Source organism: Salmo salar, chromosome 24, assembly GCF_965601325.2.
Source record: "Salmo salar chromosome 24, fSalSal1, whole genome shotgun sequence".
Classification (NCBI taxonomy): Eukaryota; Metazoa; Chordata; class Actinopteri; order Salmoniformes; family Salmonidae; genus Salmo; species Salmo salar.
The window spans coordinates 38,901,541-38,924,028 of record NC_138314.1 but is presented as its reverse complement, the minus strand read 5'-3'; the positions used below and the strand labels follow the sequence as shown (position 1 = coordinate 38,924,028).

Sequence of the window (22,488 nt, the reverse complement as noted above, 5' to 3'; positions counted from 1 at the left end):
CAAAGAACAACACACAATTAGAGGCAAAAAGTCAGTGAAATGATTTCAAACATTCTGAGATCTTTTGAGAATACAAACCTACAGTGAATCGAGCTCAGTGATGGGCAACTTTGATGGGGGTGGGGGGGGGGTCCACAAAAAATCTGAACTCATCACGAGGGGCTGCAGTGGCTCGCGGGTCTGCATACCTACCTTGACATGCAGTCAGAGCTGGCCCTAACCATTTGGGGGCCCTAAGTTAAATGTTGTTTCAACCAAAACATCTTAGAGGCCCCCGTATTGACAGTGGAGAGAATTTGTTTTTGTTTTAGAGTTACATTTTCTGCAATTCTACAAATTTTTCCATGGGGCAGAGAGAAATATTAGCAGTTTTGAATATGATATAAGAGTGAAATATGATATAAGAGTGAAAATGACTAACAAAATCAACGGGGGTCCCATGGTCTGTAATTTGACCAGTTTAGATTGTCTAGCCAGCTAATTTACCAATCTTACAAATGTTAGCTGACATGGGCTAATTCAGTGACTGTCAGTGACTGAGAGGAAAAACTTGTGATGCACAACCAAATGTAGAAATTTGACCTTGTGTATTCTACTATTCTAACCCTCAACATTAAGTTAAAACCCCAATTGAGTTCCACCGTTTTTTTACATAAAAATAATGTTTTGGGAAATTGATCCGTGGGCTTACAAACAGGGGTGTGCATCGCCAGTTGCCTATCCCTGATCTAGCAGCTCGAAGTTCAGTTCACTTTTAAAGAACATGTCTCAGAGGAAGGGAAGTCAACACGTCAAGCAAAAACAGATAACACTGAATCTGGCTCATGTGACGCTAAGCAGAATGAGCTCTCTCCCGGCCTGAGCGTCTACTCCGCCAGTTTGCTCTCAATTATTGATAGACCCGATCATTTATTTATTCACCTCTCCCAGCCATTTCAGTGGGACTGTGTCCTTTGTCTACCCACTATCGTTTCTATTGCTAAGGTAAGTTGGGGGGGGGGGGCTGTGCATGGCTTAGGGGCTGTGGTAGTGCTTGGAGGCTGGGGTAGGGGACAGGGGTTTGGCCCTCAGGTGCCTCTCCACGTCCGGTGCAGATGCTGCAGATACTCAAAGGCCCTCTGGCTCACGTTTAGGGCGGGGTGAACTCGCCGCAGGTTGGCCTCTCCTATCAGAGACAGGCCACAGATCCCGAAGTAGGCGTGCAGCGGGTCTGGAACAGACAGGAGAGAGGAGGAAAGTAGGTCAGCCAAGTGACACGCCTCAGCACCTGCCACTTTAAAAGGCACTGTGGCTTTGGTTGCGTTCCAGGTCCATTTCATGCAGTTCCACATCATCGACTGCACAGTCGAACATCAGATTGCTATATCATATGATAAAAATAAAAAAAAACGTATTTAACTAGGCAAGTCAGTGAAGAACACATTTTTATTTACAATGACAGCCTACACCGGCCAAACCCAGACGACCCTGGGCCAATTGTGGACAGTCCTATGGGACTCCCAATCACGGCCAGTTGTGATACAGCCTGGAGTCAAACCAGGGTGTCTGCAGTGCCTTAGACAGCTGCGCCACTCGGCAGCCCAAATTATGTGTTTAGCTGACATGTTAAACACCTATCCAGGCATTGCGACATATTTTATTTATTTATTTTACCTTTATTTAACCAGGTAGGCTAGTTGAGAACAAGTTCTCATTTACAATTGCGACCTGGCCAAGATAAAGCAAGCAGTTTGACGCAAGCAGTTTGACACATACAACAACACAGAGTTACACATGGAGTAAAACAAACATATAGTCAATAATATAGTAGAAAAATAAGTCTATATACAAAGTGAGCAAATGAGGTGAGATAAGGGAGGTAAAGGCAAAACAAGGCCATGGTGGTGAAGTAAATACAATATAGCAAGTAAAACACTGGAAAGGTAGATTTGCAGTGGAAGAAAGTCCAAGTAGAAATAATGGGGTGCAAAGGAGCAAAATAAATAAATAAATACAGTATGGGGAAGAAGTAGTTGTTTGGGCTAAATTATAGATGGGCTATGTACAGGTGCAGTGATCTGTGAGCTGCTCTGGCAGCTGGTGCTTAAAGCTAGTGAGGGAGATGTGTTTCCAGTTTTAGAGATTTTTGTAGTTCGTTCCGGTCATTGGCAGCAGAGAACTGGAAGGAGAGGCGGCCGAAGGAGGAATTGGCTTTGGGGGTGACCAGATAGATATACCTGCTGGAGCGCGTGCTACAGGTGGGTGCTGCTATGGTGACCAGCGAGCTGAGATAATATGGTAGGTGTCTGCAATGTAGTCAGCCTGGAACGCGGCCATGGGCTTTTAAATCACACAGAAAACCAGTTCCACACAGCTCCTTTAACAACCTTACATTTGCCCCACGTAAAATATCATAAAGTAAATAATAGAGCTCATATAACGTGCTAACAAAACAGGTTTAATGACATACATCAACCCGTCATGATGGACTGACTACACGCTTATAAATATAACCGATCTTGACATGATAATTGGCAGGTTGCCAATACATCTGGCTGTCTGTTCCCAATTACACTGACCAAAGACATGTAGTGTTGCTCCCATGTTTCATGAGGTGAAATAAATGATCCCAGAAATTTTACATATGCACGAAATGTTTATTTCGCTCACATTTTGTGCAGAAATTTGTTTACATCCCTGTTAATTAACATTTCTCCTTTGCCAAGATAATCCATCCACCTGACAGGTGTGGCATATCAAGAAGCTGATTAAACAGCATGATCATTAAACAGCTGCACCTTGTGCTGGGGACAATAAAAGGCCACTCTAAAAATGTGCAGTTTCGTCACACAACACAATGCCTCAGATGTCTCAAGTTGAGGGAGCATGCTGACTGCAAGAATGTCCACCAGAGCTGTTGCCAGAGAATTGAATGTTACATTTCTATACCATAAGCCTCCTCCAACATCGTTTTAGAGAATTTGGCAGTATGCCCAACCGGCCTCATAACTGCAGACCACGTGTATGGCGTCATGTGGGTGAGTGATTTGCTGATGTCAACGTTGTGAACAGAGTGCCCCATGGTGGCAGTGGGGTTATGGTATGGGCAGGCATAAGCCACAAACAAAACACAATCGCATTTTATCGATGGCAATTTAAATGTACCAAAATACTGTGACGAGATCCCGATGCCCATTGTGTGACCAAAAGATGCATATCTGTATTTCCAGTCTTGTGAAATCCATAGATTACTTTATTTAAATTGACTGATTTCCTCATAAGAACTGTAACTCAGAAAATCAATGAAATTGATGCATGTTGCGTTTATATTTTTGTTTAGTGTATGTCTTGAGTCAAACATCGCAACACTTTTCCATACTTTGTCTTTTGATAACAGACTTCTACTCTATAGAATTTCTAATGTGATTTTAAATAGTAATCCTACATTTATCAAGATTTCTCTTTTCTTAGGAACCTATGAATAGGTTGGTACACGTTACTTGAGAGAAGAACAGTACATACAACCAAGTACATGATACTTATGACCTAAATTGCAGTCTTTGTAAGTAATAACAACAGTCAATGGATGCATTGTTGTTGGACTGGCCCTTTAAGGGAGCATAAATAATGCACCATGATCCATTCTAACCATCCATCTCCCGTGGGACCCTACTAAAAGCCTTCCAGGCACTGTAAAATGTACCATTATTGAATTATAATGAAAAGACAACAGCTTGGAAGCAGACATCCAAATCAATTAAAGAGCCATTTCGACATGAATTATGACTCAAGGTCCTGTGGAAATGTTTTTAAAATAATGAATGTGTACTTCAATGATGACGATGCACTTCTGTTTAGTGCTTCTGTGTACAATATATTTTAACTGCATCTGGGACTTTAAAGACAATCAACTAAACTATGAAATACTACATACACACTGGTGGGACAAAATTATTTTAAAACAACTATTAGACTACACTGTTTTTACTCACAATCATTTTGTGTAACAGTTTTGTCTTCTTGTTCTCTACATTCTCCATCTCCATAGCCTGAGAAGCAAACAGTTCCTGTATTGCGAGGCCTGTTCCTCTCCTGTGTCCTGAGGGCTCGTTCTGGACAATCACCTCATCAATTAGACATCCCAGCCACCTGCGTGTTGACTTACGGAGAGGTTTCCACTAACAAAGGCCAACACTCCCTCCCACCCTCTCCACACCTGTAACCTTACCTGGGTGACTGTCTGGCCACTTAGCGAAGCCGCCCACCAAACGGTCTTGAGTTGACAAGATGTAGTTCCGGTTCTTCTGGAAATTAGTATACTGAAAGACGTCTAGGAGCTGAGAATGGGAGAGGTTAGAATTAGGATTATAAGTGTCAAGTGTAGACACAACCTTAGAGTGTGTGAAGGACTGCAATGCTGCTGGGTTTATCACGCTCAACAGTTTCCTGTGTGTATCAAGAATTGTCAACCACCCAAAGGACATTCAGCCATCTTGACACAACTGTGGGAAGCATTGGAGTCAATATGGGCCAGCATCCCCGTGGAACGCTTGACACCTTGTAGAATCAATGCGCCGACAAATTGAGGCTGTTCTGAGGGCGGGGGAGGGGGTGCAACTCAATGTTTTGTACACTCACTGTATGTATCCAGAGCCCATTTCTCAAGACTCAGGTGTTTTCCTGACCGCCTCCTGTTCCACTGTTCCATAAACATTGCACAGTGACAGTTGGCTAAACACGCCATCACTGTCTCGATTACTGACACTTTAGTGAGAGCTCCCAGACCGTATGCTAATGCCACCCAGTCCCATTGGATGCATGGCATGCACCTTTCTTGTTCTTTATGAGATTATCAACAACACCGTTATTGGGGGGCGGACCATCTGTAACAGCACTGGCAAACACTGAACTGCATCACTCCAAAAAGGTTTTTAACATAAGAGGAGTATGGGCTGCTAAATGTACGTCAAAGCATACTACCAACATATTTTATTAATGGACTGGACGCTTCGATAATAAAGCAACGTTAATGGACCGTAAAGGTACGCTGGTATGTCTGCGGAGGTTCCAGCATAGTTCCTGTTACCTCCAGTGTGGCTCCCACCCAGAAGGAGTAGCACGTGTCGACGGGCTTGTTGGGGCGGCCTTGGAAGCCGTTCTGCTGTCTCATGATGCACCAGCGGCGTATCCTGTTCAGCTCGCGCTGGCTGAACATCTCCTCTAATTTGCCCATCAGACTCAGGGCTGCGACGGCACAGAACGTGGACCCACCTGGCAGACAGAATGCTTAATGACAGGGTTTATTAGCCACCGGCACAGCGCCACTATCCATCACCCGTTTCCCTTTTCAACTGTCACAACATCAGCATCAGAGCCTTCTTATCACTTCCCAACTGCAGAGCTGTAATTGTGGGGGAAGATGCAGAGGCCCGGGGAACAGCTCTGTGTGGAGACCATTAACAATGAAAGAGGATCTTGCACTCTGCAGATAGTTAAGAGGAATGTGTGTACCTACCTATTTGAGATAATATGAATAATCAAGCCATTCCTCCCCAAAATTGTACGGTTTGCATCCAGGGTTGAATAAAAGGTTATCATTTCCACTTTTTTTATATTACTTGAATTGAACTGATAGAAATGCTTTGTGTAACGTGCCATGGTTTCATTACACAAATCTCTCCCGGTAGTAGCTTAGCTAAACCTGGGGGTTTCCCTGGAATAATAGGGTTTAATTGGCAGGAATTCGTTTTGGTACTATTTTCACAAGTATGTAGTAAAATGTCAAAACTCTTAGTACAAAATTCCAAACATGTCATCAAAAAGTTTTTTTTTTTTTTCTTCTAACTTTAAGTACAACACATCAAATCACACTAACTTTTCCACCAAACCTAATCAGCGTTTCATCTAGAAATACCTTTCATATTAAGTAACTGCCTTTCAGAATGCAATGTTCACAATGGCGTGGCCATGTGCTGACCAACCAGCAGGAGTGGACATTGGAGGAAATGGTGAGGGCCAGAAATGACATACGGCTGTCTGAAATAAAACACGTGATTGAGGAGAATGACACCTTTGCCAATGTGGCATCCCTCAGCCTACCAACAATCGCCTGCCTTTTGAAGAGGCACCAGGTGTCTATGAAAGACATTTACCTGGTGCCTTTTGAGAGAAACAACAAACAGGTGAAAGAACTGCAGTCCGAGTATGTTCAGGTAGAGCACTATATACTGTATTACTGTTACTATTAATGCACATGCTACTTCACAATATTATACTGTAACTATACTGTAAAATTAACTAACCAAAAAATAATTTTAGAGGGTGATGGTGCTTAATGCTGCTGTGAATCATGAAACACAAGTATATCTTTGTTGATGAGGCGGGCTTCAACCTGGCCAAATAATGGCTTCGTGGGCGGAACCTCATCGGGCGACCGTCCAAGTGCCTGTACAACGTGGGGAAAACATCTCCATGAGCGCAGCTATCTCAGAAGATGGTGTGGTAGGACGTAGGCCATCAATTGGATCTTACAACGCTGCACAGCTCATTGTGTTTCTGAATGGAATTGAGCAGGCCTGTCAAGGTGAAGGGTCACCTATGTCATCGTGGGGGAAAATGTCAGGTTCCACCATGCAGAGGTGGTTCAGGCATGATTTCAGGCCCATCCCTGATTTGTGACCCTATATTTTCAGTCAATTTTGTTGGGTAATGTAAGTGTATTGCCTAATGTGAAAACTGTAATCTACTGTAATTTACAGTACTGTAGCATATTAATTTCAGCACCTTTTTGTTTATTTTTACCCCCTTTTTCTCCCCAATTTCGTGATTACGATCTTGTGTCATCGCTGAAACTCCCCAACGGGCTCGGGAGAGGCGAAGTCATGCGTCCTCCGAAAAATTACCTGCCACGCTTTTTAACACCAGCTTGTTTAACCCGGAAGCCAGCCGCACCGCCACAAGGAGTCGCTAGAGCACGATGAGCCAAGTAAAGCCCCCCAGCCGAAATAGCCGAATCCACTAATTTGAAGGGTTGTTCACATACTTTCGTATATATAGTGTATTATTTTGTTGCGTTTTGGTGATTAAACTAATGTTCTCATTACATTTCACAATAAACTTATTTTTAATCAATGGTTGTGTGGTGAGGGATGTTTACAATCCAAATGAATGCACCATGACAGGTTTTGAATGAAAGACGGGCTGTGTTACAAGTGTGACCAGTTATGGAGTTTTGTACTAAGAGTTGTGAAAATGTACCACATACTTGGGAAAATAGTAGCAAAGCACTAAAAATAATATATATATCATCGTGCTGACCATATTTAAATATAATATTTATTCTAATATGGTTTTGGACAAATGGCTAATCCCTTTTTAGAACCATAATATCCATGGACCTCGAGTGCTGCATGCCATACTCACCATGCGATTCCAATCCAGCCCCCTGGCCAATGCCATTGTCATATGACTAAGGAAGCAAAAACAACATTCTATTAGGCAAACATAGCACCAAAGACCATGTGAGGGATGGATAGCCATCACTGAAACCATGTAATAACTTTCAGATCAAGTGTGGTGTGACAGATGTGATATATGATGTAAGGAGAGATCAGGAAACAAGCTGCTCAATCAACCACGTGGAGTTATCCATGTCCACAGTGCTGCTTGTATACCGTACGAAACCACACTTCATACACACACTTGATGAGACTGACCAGCTTTGGGGACAATAACAATGAGGAAGTAACAATGTTGCAGGTAGTGATGTTTACTGGAGCTCCACGCCCCAGGAGATAAAATCCCACCAAATCTGAATGAGTAAGAGGATTAGAGTCCGGTAAAGGCCTTTCCTCCCGTGGGATCATATCCTCTATTTATAGGCATCTGAGAATAGCCCTGGAGCCCTCATAAAAACCAGCCAACAGCATGGCCCAAACAACACACACACCACAGCTCAGTGTAATCCACTACAGCCACCTAAACAGGAATACCGCTGCCTGCTCTGTGGAGTGTAGACTGGATTATATCATCTTCTGTTGGATTACATAGGAACGAAGGGGGATCACAGGGGAGACCATCACTATCATTAGACCCAGCAGGATCCAGTAGTGCCTGCTCTCCTAACCCCCGTCTGGCCAGCCCCCTGTGACTGCAGAGGGGAGAATCTTTTTATTTGACCTTTATTAAACTAGGCAAGTCAGTTAAGAACAGATTTTTATTTTCAATGACGGCCTAGGAACAGTGGGTTAACTGCCTTGTTCAGGGGCAGAACGACAGATTTTTACCTTGTCAGCTCGGGGATTCGATCTTGCAACCTTTTGGTTACAAGTCCAACGCACTAACAAATGTTAGAATGAATGAAGACAGGATGGTAACAAAACCCTCAGACATTTTGTGCTGGGGTGAATTCTATGTAAACTGTTTCTCTCTGAAGTCGTGGACTATAGAGAGGGCTGTTAAAGGCAGGCTGTTAACAGGTGAGGGCCCTTTGATTCCAATGCACCTTCAAGATGAGCTGTTTGACCTAGGCCTACCTCTCTGACATGTTGTCTATGATACGAGAAATAAACACTGTGTTAAACCAATGTTGGGTTAAAACACAGTTTTACAATCTAGCAAGTAGATTTGAGTATTTGAGAGTACATTTAGTAGAAAGAGGTCAGCGGTTGAGGATTGAACCCTTCTAGAGAATACTGAAAGGCTCAGGGCCGCAGGACGCTTGATGACAGAGACTAAGTGAAACAGCTGACTTACCATACTTCCCCTGATGTAGTCGATGGCCTTCTTGATGTCCATGCCTGACCAGTCATCGAGCATGTAGCAGATGCATGCTGCGCAGTACACAAACCTCATGTCATTTTCACTTCCCTCTGGGACCGCATAGAAACTGGAATCAGACATCGCAGCAGACGTTAAAGGGCTTTTTTTTCTACTAGTAAGGACGAGGTGTGCTGTGTCAGTGTTTTACTGGTTAAATCCTCTCAGAACAATACTTTCAAACAAGACGCAGTGATCTGTCTGACATAGCAGTCGCCCCATTGACATGGTTAAACAGGGTCTCCTTTCACATAAAGCACAAAGACCTATAAAGTACCAAAAACTCACAGAACAAGAATACTTGTCCAAGAACAAAATGTGATCTGTCACATAATGAACAGAAATGTGTCATTATGCTCACAACCTAACACCCACCCCTCACTAGGTTGGAAGCATTGGTTCAGGCACAGTGCCCCTGGAGCAATTGTTTATGTTAAGTGCCTTGCTCAAGGCACTACCAGGAAGAAAGAAAAAGAAAAACAGTAGCTCATTGTTAGTAGATATGGTAAAGACAGAGGAGAGTAACTGGGTGTTTACCTTCCGTCCTCCAGCTGCAGGGCTTTCAGGCCCATCAGACAGGCCTCCTTATTGACACGACTCAGGTCGTCCCCCAGTAGGACCAGGCAGGCCAGGCCAGTGTACGTCATGGCCACATGGCCACTGTCATACGGGTGGGATACTCCTGGGCCCTGGGGAGGCAAATTGATTGAATCAGCTATCTTATATAGGCAGCCCAATTCAGATATTTTTCCCCCTTTTTTGGACCAATCAGATCAGCACTAATGTCAATAATTGGGCAAAATAGCAGAATTCGGGTGCCTGCGTCAACACAGCCATAGACATTTAAAGGGAAGCATGCTAGCTGATCCCGAAGACTTCCAGTCATTGTACTAACACTAGTTACGATTGGCTCATGAAACTACCTCTAACTTCCTTCATACTGTACGCATAAATGGTATCCACAAGTTCATCTGACTCTAGGGAAGTAGATAAAGGGCTTTATTGCAAAACATTTCAAACTATCCCTTTAATGGCAACCACTTAATCAATATGTTGAACAAGGATGTGTTTCAAGATCAATACCTTGGAGGTGCTGTATGGAACTCCAATGTGTGATGACCCTCGAAACCCACAACGTCCTAAATTGGATTCTGGGGGGGGGGGGGGGGGGAGGCGGGGGCGGGGGGGGACGGGGAGCACACAAAATATTTGAATTGGATTTTGTTGTATGAGAAACAATGGTAATGCCAGACGATATTAAAATGGAAAAATCACCCCGATTAACTCTTTAATCATACTGCAGTTTAACTATGGCCCTGCTTACACCTAGCATCTTGCTTTTGAAATTATATGAGCAAAAAAGATTTCATTTTATACGACAGGCCAGACAAAATTAAACCGGCCTATTTATATAATGAATATGAATTTGGAGGGCAGAAATGATTAAATATTAAAGCATTAGACCTCTCACTAAAGGCGTATACTTAAATCCGAACTGGTTCTCTAGCAGTAAGTAAGCAGTAAGTAAGAAAGTCTCACCCCGTGTTCAAGATTGGCTTTTTTCCCTTTATTCAGATTACAACCTCTCACTTTCAGTTATTTGAAAATGAAATCTCCAGAATATCGCTATTTTTAAAACAAGCCATAGAAAGTTGGTTGCAATTTCAGTTTAATCCACCAGAAAAGAGAACAAATACTACAACAAATAGTATGGTTAAACTCAAATATACTAATTGATGAAAAAATAAAATCATATTTATTTTTTAAATGGTATAATCTATGTAAATTATATCATAAATAGGACTGGTGGAGTTCTCATACATGCAGCTAACAAAAATATATGGAAATGTCTGCTCTACTCAAAATTACAACCAACTAACTGCAGGATTATCACAAAAATGGAAGAGGCTAGTGGAAGGGGGAGAAAGTAAGGAACTTGTCTGTCGGCCCTGCATTAAAGACCAAATTGGTTAAAGAAAATTGTGATAAATTAAAGTATACCAGTTTCATTTAAGGACCAAAAAAGTGAGATGTGCCATATAGATTGAAAAATAGCTGGGAAAAGATTTGATATACCGATTCCATGGCACATTTTTCTTTAACTGATAAACAAAACGGCGCTTGATTCAAAACATTGAGTTTTTCCAATTTAAAATGATTATACAAAATTCTTGCAACCAATAGAATGTTATATATATGGGGGATACAACCATACCAGCTCTGCAGATTTTGCTGTGAAGAGACAATCATTAGATCATTTGTTTTGGTACTGTCCATATGAAGCTTGTTTTTGGTCGCAGGTTCAGGAATGGCTGAAGAAGTGCAACATTTACCTGGAGCCAACTCTGCAAATAGCACTGCTGGGTGATTTTAAAAAATCATATTGATCAATAATATAATAACACTTTTAGCAAAAATGTGTATCTGTTGAAACCATGAGAATAGAAAGGTTCAGAACTTTTGTGAAACAGCACAGTTGAAAAATATATGGCAAATAGAAATCAAAACTGGATAGTATTCAGAGATAGACGGGAGGGGTTTAGCTGAAGGATGGGACAAAAAACAAACAAAAGATAACTATTAGAAAAAATACTGTGTCAGTAAAAAGTATATAGTATGTATAAGTTGGAAGTAGAAGCCTAAGTGGTTGTTCATTAATTTACTCCAATTAGGGGAGGGGGTGGTAGAGTTAGGGGAAAATTATAAAACAATATATACAGTACCAGTCAAAAGTTTGGACACACCTACTCATTCCAGGGGTTCTATTTTTTTTTGTATTTTTTACAATCTTCTACATTGTAGAATAATAGTGAAGACATCAAAACTATCAAATAACACACATGGAATCATGTAGTAACCAAAAAAAAAGTGTTAAACAAATCAAAATATGTTATATTCTTTAAAGTAGCCACCCTTTGCCTTGATGACAGCTTTGCACACTCTTGGCAGTCTCTCAACCAGCTTCATGAGTAGTCACCTTGAATAAATTTCAATTAACAGGTGTTCCTCGTTAAAAGTTAATTTGTGGAATTTCTTTCCTTCTTAATGCATTTGAACCAATCAGTTGTGTTGTGACAAAGTAGGGGAGGAAATACAGAAGATAGCCCTATTTGGTAAAAGATCAAGTCCATATTATGGCAAGAACAGCTAAAATAAGCAAAGAGAAACGACAGTCCATCATTACTTTAAGACATGAAGGTCAGTCAATACAGAACATTTCAGGGACATTGAAAGTTTCTTCAAGTGCAGTCGCAAAAACCATCAAGGGCTATGGTGAAACTAGCTCTCTTGAGGACCGCCACAGGAAAAGAAGACCCTGAGTTCCCTCTGCTGTAGAGGATAAGTTCATTAGAGTTACCAGCCTCAGATTGCAGCCCAAATAAATGCTTCACAGAGTTCAAGTAACAAACACATCTCAACATCAACTGTTCAGAGGAGACTGTGTGAATCAGGCCTTCATGGTCAAATTGCTGCAAAGAAACCATTACTAAAGGACACCAATAATAAGAAGAGACTTGCTTTGGCCAAGAAACACGAGCAATTGACATTAGACCGGTGGAAATATGTCCTTTGGTCTGATGAGTCCAAATTTGAGATGTTTGGTTCCAACCGCCGTGTCTTTGTGAGACGCAGAGCGGGTAAACGGATGATCTCCCCATGTGTGGTTCCCACCGTGAAGCATGGAGGAGGAGGTGTGATGGTGACCCTGTCAGTGATTTATTTAGAATTCAAGGCACACTTAACCAGCATGGCACCACAGCGATACGCAATCCCATCTGGTTTGCGCTTAGTGGGACTATCATTTGTTTTTCAACAGGACAATGACCCAGCACACCTCCAGTCTGTGTAAGGGCTATTTGACCAAGGAGAGTGCAGCCTTCAGATGACCTGTCCTCCACAATCACCCGACCTCAACCCAATTGAGATGGTTTGGGATGAGTTGGAACGCAGAGTGAAGGAAACGCAGCCAACAAGTGCTCAGCATATGTGGGAACTCCTTCAAGACCGTTGGAAAAGCATTCCTCATTAAGCAGGTTGAGAGAATGCCAAGAGTGTGCAAAGATGTCATCAAGGCAAATATAAAATTTATTTCGATTTGTTGAACACTTTTTTGGTTACTACATGATTCGATGTGTTATTTCATAGTTTTGATGTCTTCACTATTATTCAAAAGTGTAGAAAATAATAAAAACAAAGAAAAACCTGAAATGAGTAGGTGTGTCGACTTTTGACTGGTACTGTGTGTACACAAACACACACAATAAAAATATATGGAGGGGATTGGAAATGATGCAGACAATTGCATTCATGGAAGACACCATCTATCTGCAATACTAAAGCTGATCTACCACCTAATAAAATTAAAACATTTTATAATAATAATAATAATGATATTTAAGGAAATGAATGCATAAATAGATTTTCTGTGTGTACTGTTCTAAAATCAGATCCCATATTCATAAAGAGATCCTAGATCAGCACTCCTACCTACTCTGATACTATTTTATAACAGTCCATAAACACAAGTCAAGGCATTGTCTGTTGCTGTGGGGCAACTCAACTAGGTGCAATGCTGCCATCTAGTGGGTTAGCTTTATAAAGGAGAAATGTATTCTCTGAATATTAGCAGGCCAGAGAAGTAACATATGTTTTGTCCAATGGACAAACAAGTACTTAATAATGGAACACTAGTCACTTTAATAAATGTTTACGTACTGCTATACTCATCTAATATGTATATACTGTATTCTATTCTACTGTATTTTAGTCAATGCCCCTCTGACATTGCTTGTCATAATATTTATTTATTTCTTAATTCCATTATTTTACTTTTAGACGGGTGTGTATTGTGAATTGTTAGATACTACAGCACTGTTGGAGCTAGAAACACAAGCATTTCGCTACACCCGCAATAACATCTGCTAAATATGTATATGTGACCAATAAGATTTGATTTGCGTTCGGCGCCTGAATAATTTAAAAAGAGAGCACTGAGCAGATGGTCAGAGTTGGCCCATCATCCAGAGGAGTGAGCTCTTTAAAATATGCACAGCAAACTACAGGATGTTGGGTGGGGCAAGTGAAAAAGTATGGCTGCTGGCCAAATACGTGCCTCGCAAACTCTAGTACATGAGCGCTTCTACAACCTGTGTCAATGCCTGACACATTTTTTTGTATTTAACTAGGCAAGCCAGTTAAGAACTAATTCTTATTTACAATGACGGCCTACCAAATGGCCTCCTGTGGGGACGGGGGCCTGGGATAAAAAAAAATACAAATAAATACAATATAAATATAGGACAAAACACACATCACAACAAGAGAGACACAACACGACATAAAGAGAGACCTAAGACAACAACATAACAAGGCAGCAAAACATGACAAAACAGCAGGGTAGCAACACATGGTAGCACTAGCGGCACAAAAAAACATTGTACAAACATTATTGGGAAAAGTCAACAGCACAAAGGTCAAGAAGGTAGCGACAACAATACATCATACAAAGCAGCCACAACTGTCAGTAACAGTGACCATGATTGAGTCTTTGAATGAAGAGCTGGAGATAAAACTATCCAGTTTGAGTGTTTGTTGCAGCTCGTTCCAGTCGCTAGCTGCAGCGAACTGAAAAGGGGAGCGACCCAGGGATGTGTGTGCTTTGGGGACCTTTAACAGAATGTGACTGACAGAACGGGTGTTGTATGTGGAGGATGAGGGCTGCTGTAGGTATCTCAGAGGGGGGGAGTGAGGCCTAAGAGGGTTTTATAAATAAGCATCAACCAGTGGGTCTTGCGTCAGGTACAGAGATGACCAGTTCACAGAGGAGTATAGAGTGCAGTGATGTGTCCTATAATTAGTATTGGTGGCAAATCTGATGGCCAAATGGTAAAGAACATCTAGCCGCTGAGAGCACCCTTACCTGCCGATCTATAAATTATGTCTCCGTAATCTAGCATGGGTAGGATGGTCATCTGAATCAGGGTTAGTTTGGCAGCTGGGGTGAAAGAGGAGCGATTACGATAGAGGAAACCAAGTCTAGATTTAACTTTAGCCTACAGCTTTGATATGTGCTGACAGAAGGACAGTGCACCGTCTAGCCATACTCCCAAGTACTTGTATGAGGTGACTACCACAAGCTCTAAACCCTCAGAGGTAGTAATCACACCTGTGGGAAGAGGGGCATTCTTCTTACCAAACCACATGACCTTTGTTTTGGAGGTGTTCAGAACAAGGTTAAGGGTAGAGAAAGCTTGTTGGACACTAAGAAAGCTTTGTTGTAGAGCATTAACACAAAATCCAGGGAGTAATGTGTAACATTGTTGTGCTGTATGATTTACACGTGCGATATATGGTTGACCTAAACCTTTTTTAATATACTGTCCACTGTTATAGCTAAATGGCCCTAGAACTCACACTGATCGACTGGACTTGGCACAGTGTATTATGCACATAATCTAAGAGTAGAGAGCAAATAACCCCTAAACCATAGAAGACTAGGCTAAATGGTTGCTTTTTAGTAGCATACAAAAGACATACAAAAAAAACTCTGTTGGTTTTAGCTGACTGTTTAGTTCGCTCTTCTTCTGTTCCACCAAAATTAAGTGAATTACGTGTGTGTGTGCGCGCGCATGCGTGCGTGCGTGGATGCCTCCTGAAGGCCGTTGACACATGAATGCCCAAAAACAATATAAATCACAAAGCAGCACTTACGGTCTTCTGTAGGAATGACTTGTAGTGAGTAGACCCATTCAATCAAGCTGGGCTTGTCTATTATATTAAGAGAATCCAGGACATCAAGACCAGAGAGCGCAAAGAACACAATGGTCAACCTAGACAGGGATGGACAAAGGTAAACAAACATTTATTCACCTAGTAATATTATACTATTAGAATTGGCCACAGCATATTTGAGGTAAGAACAGAAAAGTAAATCAAATGAGTGGTTACTTTACATGATGATGACAGCTGGATAGCCAACTCCATGCACGATTACATGTGTTAGTTGGATAGCTAGAGGACTCCAAACAATCCAAGTGCACCACTTAGATAGCTAGTTTGTTTTTGACAACCACTAATCAACAAATAATGTGTGCTGTATTATGTATCTATGCTTTTAAATGACCAACTAAGCCTGGTCCCAGTCCAGACCTGTTTGTGTTGTTGGCATGACAATGACAGAATGAGTGACAGGGAGTTGGCATGATAGCAGAACTCCAGCTATGGCCACCAAGCTATGGCAGGTATGGCCACCAACTAGCTCACTATATCTGAATGGTCTGTGCTATCATGGATCACTGCGACATCCCTAACCCATTGAAGTTGACATTTAAAATGGTTAAGGTAAGGGTAAAAGGTTAGGGTAGCTGTGGAATGCTCAATTCAGTTCTCTCATATTGAGGCAGAGTTTTAATAACTGGTCGTAGGATTTGCTACCAACAACAGTCATCATTGGGTCTGTGCTATTTAGATTCATTAGGACGTCCTTACCTTCAACCTTAACCCCAGGGCTGGTTCCAGGCATAAGTGACATAAGTGGTCGCTTAGGGGGCCCCGACCCAAAGAAAAATATCTTACTATTGAGAGTAAGAACAGTAAAATACACCAGGTGCAATTTCAAAATGTGGGTGTGTATCAGCAGTTTGTTATGTCAGTCACTGACAGTCACTCAATTAGCCATGTCAGCTAACAATTTTAAATTGGTTTTAAGTCTATCCAGCTATCTAAACTTGTAGTAATCATGACCGAATACCGACCTGGCCCACAGGGCACGTGCCCAGGGGCCCTGACCTCCAGTGAGCCCCCCATTCTCACTCAGATACAATATTAACATATTTCATTAAAAAGTGTAGAATTTAGGGCTGACCCCATTTAGTCGACTGGTCAATTGTTTGGTCAATAGGCTGTTGATTGAGCAATAACTTTTTTTTATCAAGCAGTTGCAAAAAAAATGACAATTGTTGTGGCACATCTTGATTGATGCTCGTCTCAGTCGAATAATCCATTGTGGAGGCCGCAGTGAGGGTACACCAGTATCACCAGTTCTACATTTACCGTTAATTCCCATTTCTTGTTTGTTTACCATCATTTCTGTTAATGCATTCAAAATATTAATTATTAGTCTTTTACTGTTGTCATTGTCGGAGTGGACACATTGTTTGCAGAGCACACAACCTAGGCTACACTTGTGAGAAACACGTTTTGGTTTATTTCATTCCATTTACAAGTAGTCAATTTATTATTATTTATGTTTAGTTTGGAGCGCTCCTGTCAATCCTGAGTAAGTGCATGCACCTGGTTACACATAGAACTAGGCTACCTGGCCTGTGTGCAAATGTAGGCCTATAAATGTTCCCATTTGGGGATCTGACAGTCTTTCTGATTGTCTTAACTCACCGCCACTAATGAACTGTGGAGCTTCTCAAAGAACATTTAAAAAAAAACTCAAACAGCAAGTAAACAAAGTCTGTTTTTGCATCCATTGAGAATGACAATAGTTGCTCAATGTAGCCTATTAGAAAAACCTTTCCAGTTATCTCCCTTTTGATAACCACTCCATTTGAAAGAGGGGGAAAAAGGTAATTTTCTGATCTGGTGGAAACTTCATAAAATAGGCCTACCTGATTACTTCTTAACCCTTGCACAAATAGCCTACAGCCGTGTCTGTCTGGAGCTCAGGGCACAGGAAACTGAGGGTCCAGGATATTTTATACAATGTTGCAAGTTTGTTAGAGCAAGCTTCAGGTTGGACCAAGTTTCTTGGCAACTTTGGGATTGTAATGGCTGTATCTGCCAAGGCCAGCAGTAGTGGGAGGATGATTTTTTTTCCTTTTGGTTAGACTATTTTGATCTCTGGCTCCGTCTTGAGTCATTATACGTTAATCAAATACAACCGACTGTTTGCTCACTGCTGTTGCTCTAAAATGTAATATAATGTTCTCGGTGGTATTTGATCCACGTTTATTGAAAACGTATGTATTTATATCCGTCTCGATATAAGAGAACGGAGTGGAGCGTAACTCGGCTAGGGTAGAGGTTAGGGTTTAAACCAGGGATGTCCCAAGGATCACGGACAGTAGTGACCATAACTGAATCAAATCTAAGGTTGGCCAACTCTATGTGATAGTTAGCCAGCCAGGCTAAAATCTATCTCGAGATAATAGGATGTTAACCGAACGTAGCTGACGTTAGGTACCTAACGGTAGCAAGCTAATTCAGCTGGTTGCATTGCAAAAAGCACCAATGTTTAGTTGCAATTTTGTATATTGAGTATCTTGTCTGAAAATGTTATAGCTAGCTAACGTTAACAAAAACACTTTTGGCCTGATGACAGCGGCACTGGCAGGGTCGTCTGTCATTCATTAGCATTCTGGCTAGCGAAGACGTCAAATGAAAATAGGAGATTCATGCCAACATATGTACCTGCTTGTTTCTAATGATGAATATCTCTCTGGTAAAACTTGAAGACATCTTTGAAAGAATCGTACATGTCGATCTTTTAAAAAGTCAATTTGTTCAAATTCGGCAAGCGGGTTCTCTTCTTCCGCCATCTTTGAGTTTGAAACAACTTCCGCGTAAACAGGCTTTGCAACCTTCTTTGTTGCGGTTTAACGGCGGTTGGCATCCAACGTTTATGGTGCATTACCGCCACCAACTGGCTTGGGGCGAAAAAAGGAAACCATACGGGGAAAATGGGGAGTTGGGACCTTATTCCACACAAACAGAAACTTAACAAATAAAAAATAAGTCCCACTTCTTAATAAAACATGTCATATCTCGTGGCACTGCTTGTGACAGCACTCCATATAACTCCACCACTGAAAGATCTTTCAATCCCAGGAGCCGTTCTAGCGCAGATCGCATTCTTGTTATAGCTCATTGCCGCAGACACAATGACAGCAATCTTACTGGACTTCTTCTCCACTCCGGCAGTGCCGTTAATCACCATTGCCAAAAACCCACAAAGTCCACCTACTTAAAAATTAACATGTAACATACAGTATCTGGATCCTGCTGATGAGAGGCAAACTGTGAAGCCTGCAGTGAAGGCTTATCCAACACCGTGGAGTCTTCCTACAATTCGTTCCCTCAACCCTTTTGACAGCCTCTACATTGACAGCTTCTATCTCAAGGCCACCAGACTGTTAAATAGCCATCACTAGCACATTAGAGGCTGCTGCCCTATACATAGACTTGAAATCACTGGTCACTTTAATAATTGGAACACTAGTCACTTTAATAATGTTTACATATTTTGCATTAGTCATCTCATATGCATATTCTGTATTTTGTCCTATTCTACTGTATCTTAGTCTATGCTGCTCTGACATTGCTCATCCAAATATTGATATATTCGTAAGTAAATTTCTTTACTTTGTGTGTATTGTTAGATATTACACAAATTACTGCACTGCTGGAGCTAGAAACACAAGCATTTTGCTACACCTGCAATAACATCTGCTAAACACGTGTATGTGACCAATAACATTGAATTTGATATGAAATGCTCTAGACAGCCCTGCCTCTGGCACCCTCATTCTCTTTCGCCCTCTTCTGTCACGTCCTGACAAGTAAAGGGGGTTATTTGTTATTGTTGTTTGGTCAGGGCGTGTCAGGGGGTGTTTGTTTTATGTGTTTCGGGTTTTTTGGTTTATGTTCTGTTAGTATATTTCTATGTTTGTTCTAGTGTGTCTATTTCTATGTTTAAGTTTCTTGCGTTGACCTTCAATTGGAGGCAGCTGTTCCTCGTTGCCTCTAATTGAAGGTCCTATCTAGTAGGGGTGTTTTTCCATGTATTGTCAGTGTACCTTACAGGACTGTTTTTTGGCGTTTGTTTAGTATAAGTGTTTTTGTTTTCTTCAATAAAAGAAGATGAGCATACATATACCCGCTGTGTTTTGGTCCACTCACTACGACGCTTATGACATCTTCGGGCATTTCAAAGATGTAGCTTCATGGTTCCCACCACAATTGCAACAATCTATACAACAATCTTCTTTTCCACAAATCAAATAAAATCTAAGTTTATTTGTCACGTGCACCGAATACAACAGGTATTTGCCTTACAGTGAAATGCTTACATACAGGTTCTAACCAACAGTGCAAAAAAAGGTATTAAGTGAACAATAGGTAGGTAAAGAAATAAAAAGACAGTGAAAAATAACAGTAGCGAGGCTATATGCAGGCACCGGTTAGTCGGGCTGATTGAGGTAGTATGTACATGTGTAACAGTGTAGGTTCCGTCCCTCTCTTCGCCCCAACCCGGGCTCGAACCAGGGACCCTTGCACACATCAACAACTGACACCCCACGAAGCATCGTTACCCATCGCGCCACAAAAGCCGCGGCCCTTGCAACGCAAGGGGCAACCCTACTTCAAGTCTCAGAGCGAGTGACGTCACCGATTGAAACGCTATTAGCGCGCACCACCGCTAACTAACTAGCCATTTCACATCGGTTACACATGTAGATATGGTTAAAGTGACTATGCATATATGATAAACAGAGAGTAGCAGTAGCGTAAAAGAGGGGTTGGGGGGGCACACAATGCAGATATCCCGGTTAGCCAATGTGCAGGGCACTGGTTGGTCGGGTGACTATGCATATATGATAAACAGAGAGTAGCAGCAGCATAAAAGAGTGGTTGGAGGGGGTGGCACACAATGCAAATAGTCCGGGTAACCATTTGATTACCTGTTCAGGAGTCTTATGGCTTGGGGGTAAAAACTGTTGAGAAGCCTTTTTGTCCTAGATTTGGCACTCTGGTACCGCTTGCCATGCGGTAGTAGAGAGAACAGTCTATGACTGGGGTGGCTGGGGTCTTTGACAATTTTTAGGGCCTTCCTCTGGTATAGACGTCCTGGATGGCAGGCAGCTTAGCCCCAGTGATGTACTGGGCCATACGCACTACCCCCTCGAGTGCCTTGCGGTCAGAGGCAGAGCAATTGCCGTACCAGGCAGTGATGCAACCAGTCAGGATGCTCTCGATGTTGCAGCTGTAGAACCCTTTGAGGATCTGAGGACCCATGCCAAATCTTTTTAGTTTCCTGAGGCGGAATAGGCTTTGTCGTGCCCTCTTCACGACTGTCTTGGTGTGCTTGGACCATTCTAGTTTGTTGGTGATGTGGACACCAAGGAACTTGAAGCTCTCAACCTGCTCCACTACAACCCCGTCGATGAGAATGGGGGCGTGCTCGGTCCTCCTTTTCCTGTGGTCCACAATCATCTCCTTAGTCTTGTTTACGTTGAGAGATAGGTTGTTATTCTGGCACCACCCAGCCAGGTCTCTGACCTCCTCCCTATAGGCTGTCTTGTCGTTGTCAGTGATCAGGCCTACCACTGGTTGTGTCGTCTGCAAACTTAATGATGGTGTTGGAGTCATGCCTGGCCATGCAGTCGTGGGTGAACAGGGAGTACAGGAGAGGACTGAGCATGCACCCCTGAGGGGCTCCAGTGTTGAGGATCAGCGTGCCAGATGTGTTGCTACCTACCCTCACCACCTGGGGGCGGCCCGTCAGAAAGTCCAGGGTCCAGTTGCAGAGGAGGTGTTTAGTCCCAGGATCCTTAGCTTAGTGATGAGCTTTGAGGGTACTATGGTGTTGAACGCTGAGCTGTAGTGAATGAATAGCATTCTCACGTAGGTGTTCCTTTTGTCCAGGAGGGAAAGGGCAGTGTGGAGTGCAATAGAGATTGCATCATCTGTGGATCTGTTTGGGTGGTATGCAAATTGGAGTGGGTCTAGGGTTTCTGGGATAATGGGGTTGATCTCAGCTTCTCTTTTCTACAGACACTTGGCATGTCCGAAAGCCATACAGTGATGATTACACTGTATCAGTCTTGGGACAAACCCTCCAACATGATGATTCACATACCACAACGTCACCTGGGCAGGGAGGGACTCCGTATTAAAAATACAGAAGAACAGACAGACTCTTTACATTCACTCCATTCACCACACGATTCATCCGATGTGCATCAACCATTCCTGGGATATTCTTAATTTGTCCAACATCAACATCCCTCAGGACACCAGATATTATCCCCTTTACAAATACCCTGCTCTGAAGAGCAACGCACAACACATCATAGTTCTGGAAATGGGTGAGACTCACCACACGCGCCTTCTTTTCCACTTCTACTTCTTTGGTATTATAGTGGTCCGCAAGCAAATGTTATAGGTACATTCCACCACCTACTGTATTGGCTGTGTATCAGGCCCACATTTGTGTAGTATCATTACACTTTGTGAAAAATTTGCCAGACCAACAAACCCTACACCCATTAAAAATCTCACCACTATTCCACTACTTTGGCCCTATCTGATCCTAAGCCAGGTCAGCCACATGGGAGGACGGGAGACTAATCACTCAAAACACCTTGTAACTTTCCTGCAGTAAAATCTCATACACCCAACAGTGGAGGCTGCTGAGGGGAGGACGGCTCATAATAATGTCTGCAACGGCACAAATGGAATGGCATCAAACCACGTTTGATGTATTTTATACCATTCCACCTATTCCGCTCCAGCCATTAGCACAAGCCCATCCTCCCCAATTAAGGTGCCACCAACCTCCTGTGACACCCAAGTACTTCTCTGCAACTGCCACCACAACACTATCCTCTGTGATTTACGTTCCATTCCTGCGGTACAGTGGACAACCATGACCATGAACACCAAAAGAACGACCTTACTGAA

At 42.3% G+C, this 22,488-nt stretch overlaps 1 protein-coding gene across 1 annotated transcript; it reads right to left on the bottom strand.

Annotated features, from left to right (window-relative positions):
• Positions 1-533: 533 nt before the first annotated feature.
• On the bottom strand, positions 534-18,380 carry pggt1b (protein geranylgeranyltransferase type I, beta subunit). Its single transcript, XM_014172522.3, has 9 exons — positions 18,217-18,380; positions 15,508-15,626; positions 9,880-9,947; positions 9,334-9,485; positions 8,734-8,866; positions 7,402-7,447; positions 5,066-5,250; positions 4,208-4,316; positions 534-1,210 (listed from the first exon to the last, which is right to left on the bottom strand). Exons 1-9 carry the CDS (start codon positions 18,342-18,344, stop codon positions 1,068-1,070), a joined length of 1,083 nt encoding a protein of 360 aa, XP_014027997.1. The 5' UTR covers positions 18,345-18,380; the 3' UTR covers positions 534-1,067.
• Positions 18,381-22,488: the final 4,108 nt, after the last annotated feature.

Bases quoted from the DNA above. Each gene is read 5' to 3' on its own strand.
- pggt1b (XM_014172522.3), bottom strand. From the start codon at position 18,344: ATGGCGGAAGAAGAGAACCCGCTTGCCGAATTTGAACAAATTGACTTT. The intron at 9,948-15,507 runs GTAAGTGCTGCT...CCCCCCCCCCAG, and splicing joins AGTCATTCCTACAGAAGACC to AATCCAATTTAGGACGTTGT. The intron at 5,251-7,401 runs GTGAGTATGGCA...TCTGTCTGCCAG, and splicing joins GGCTGGATTGGAATCGCATG to GTGGGTCCACGTTCTGTGCC.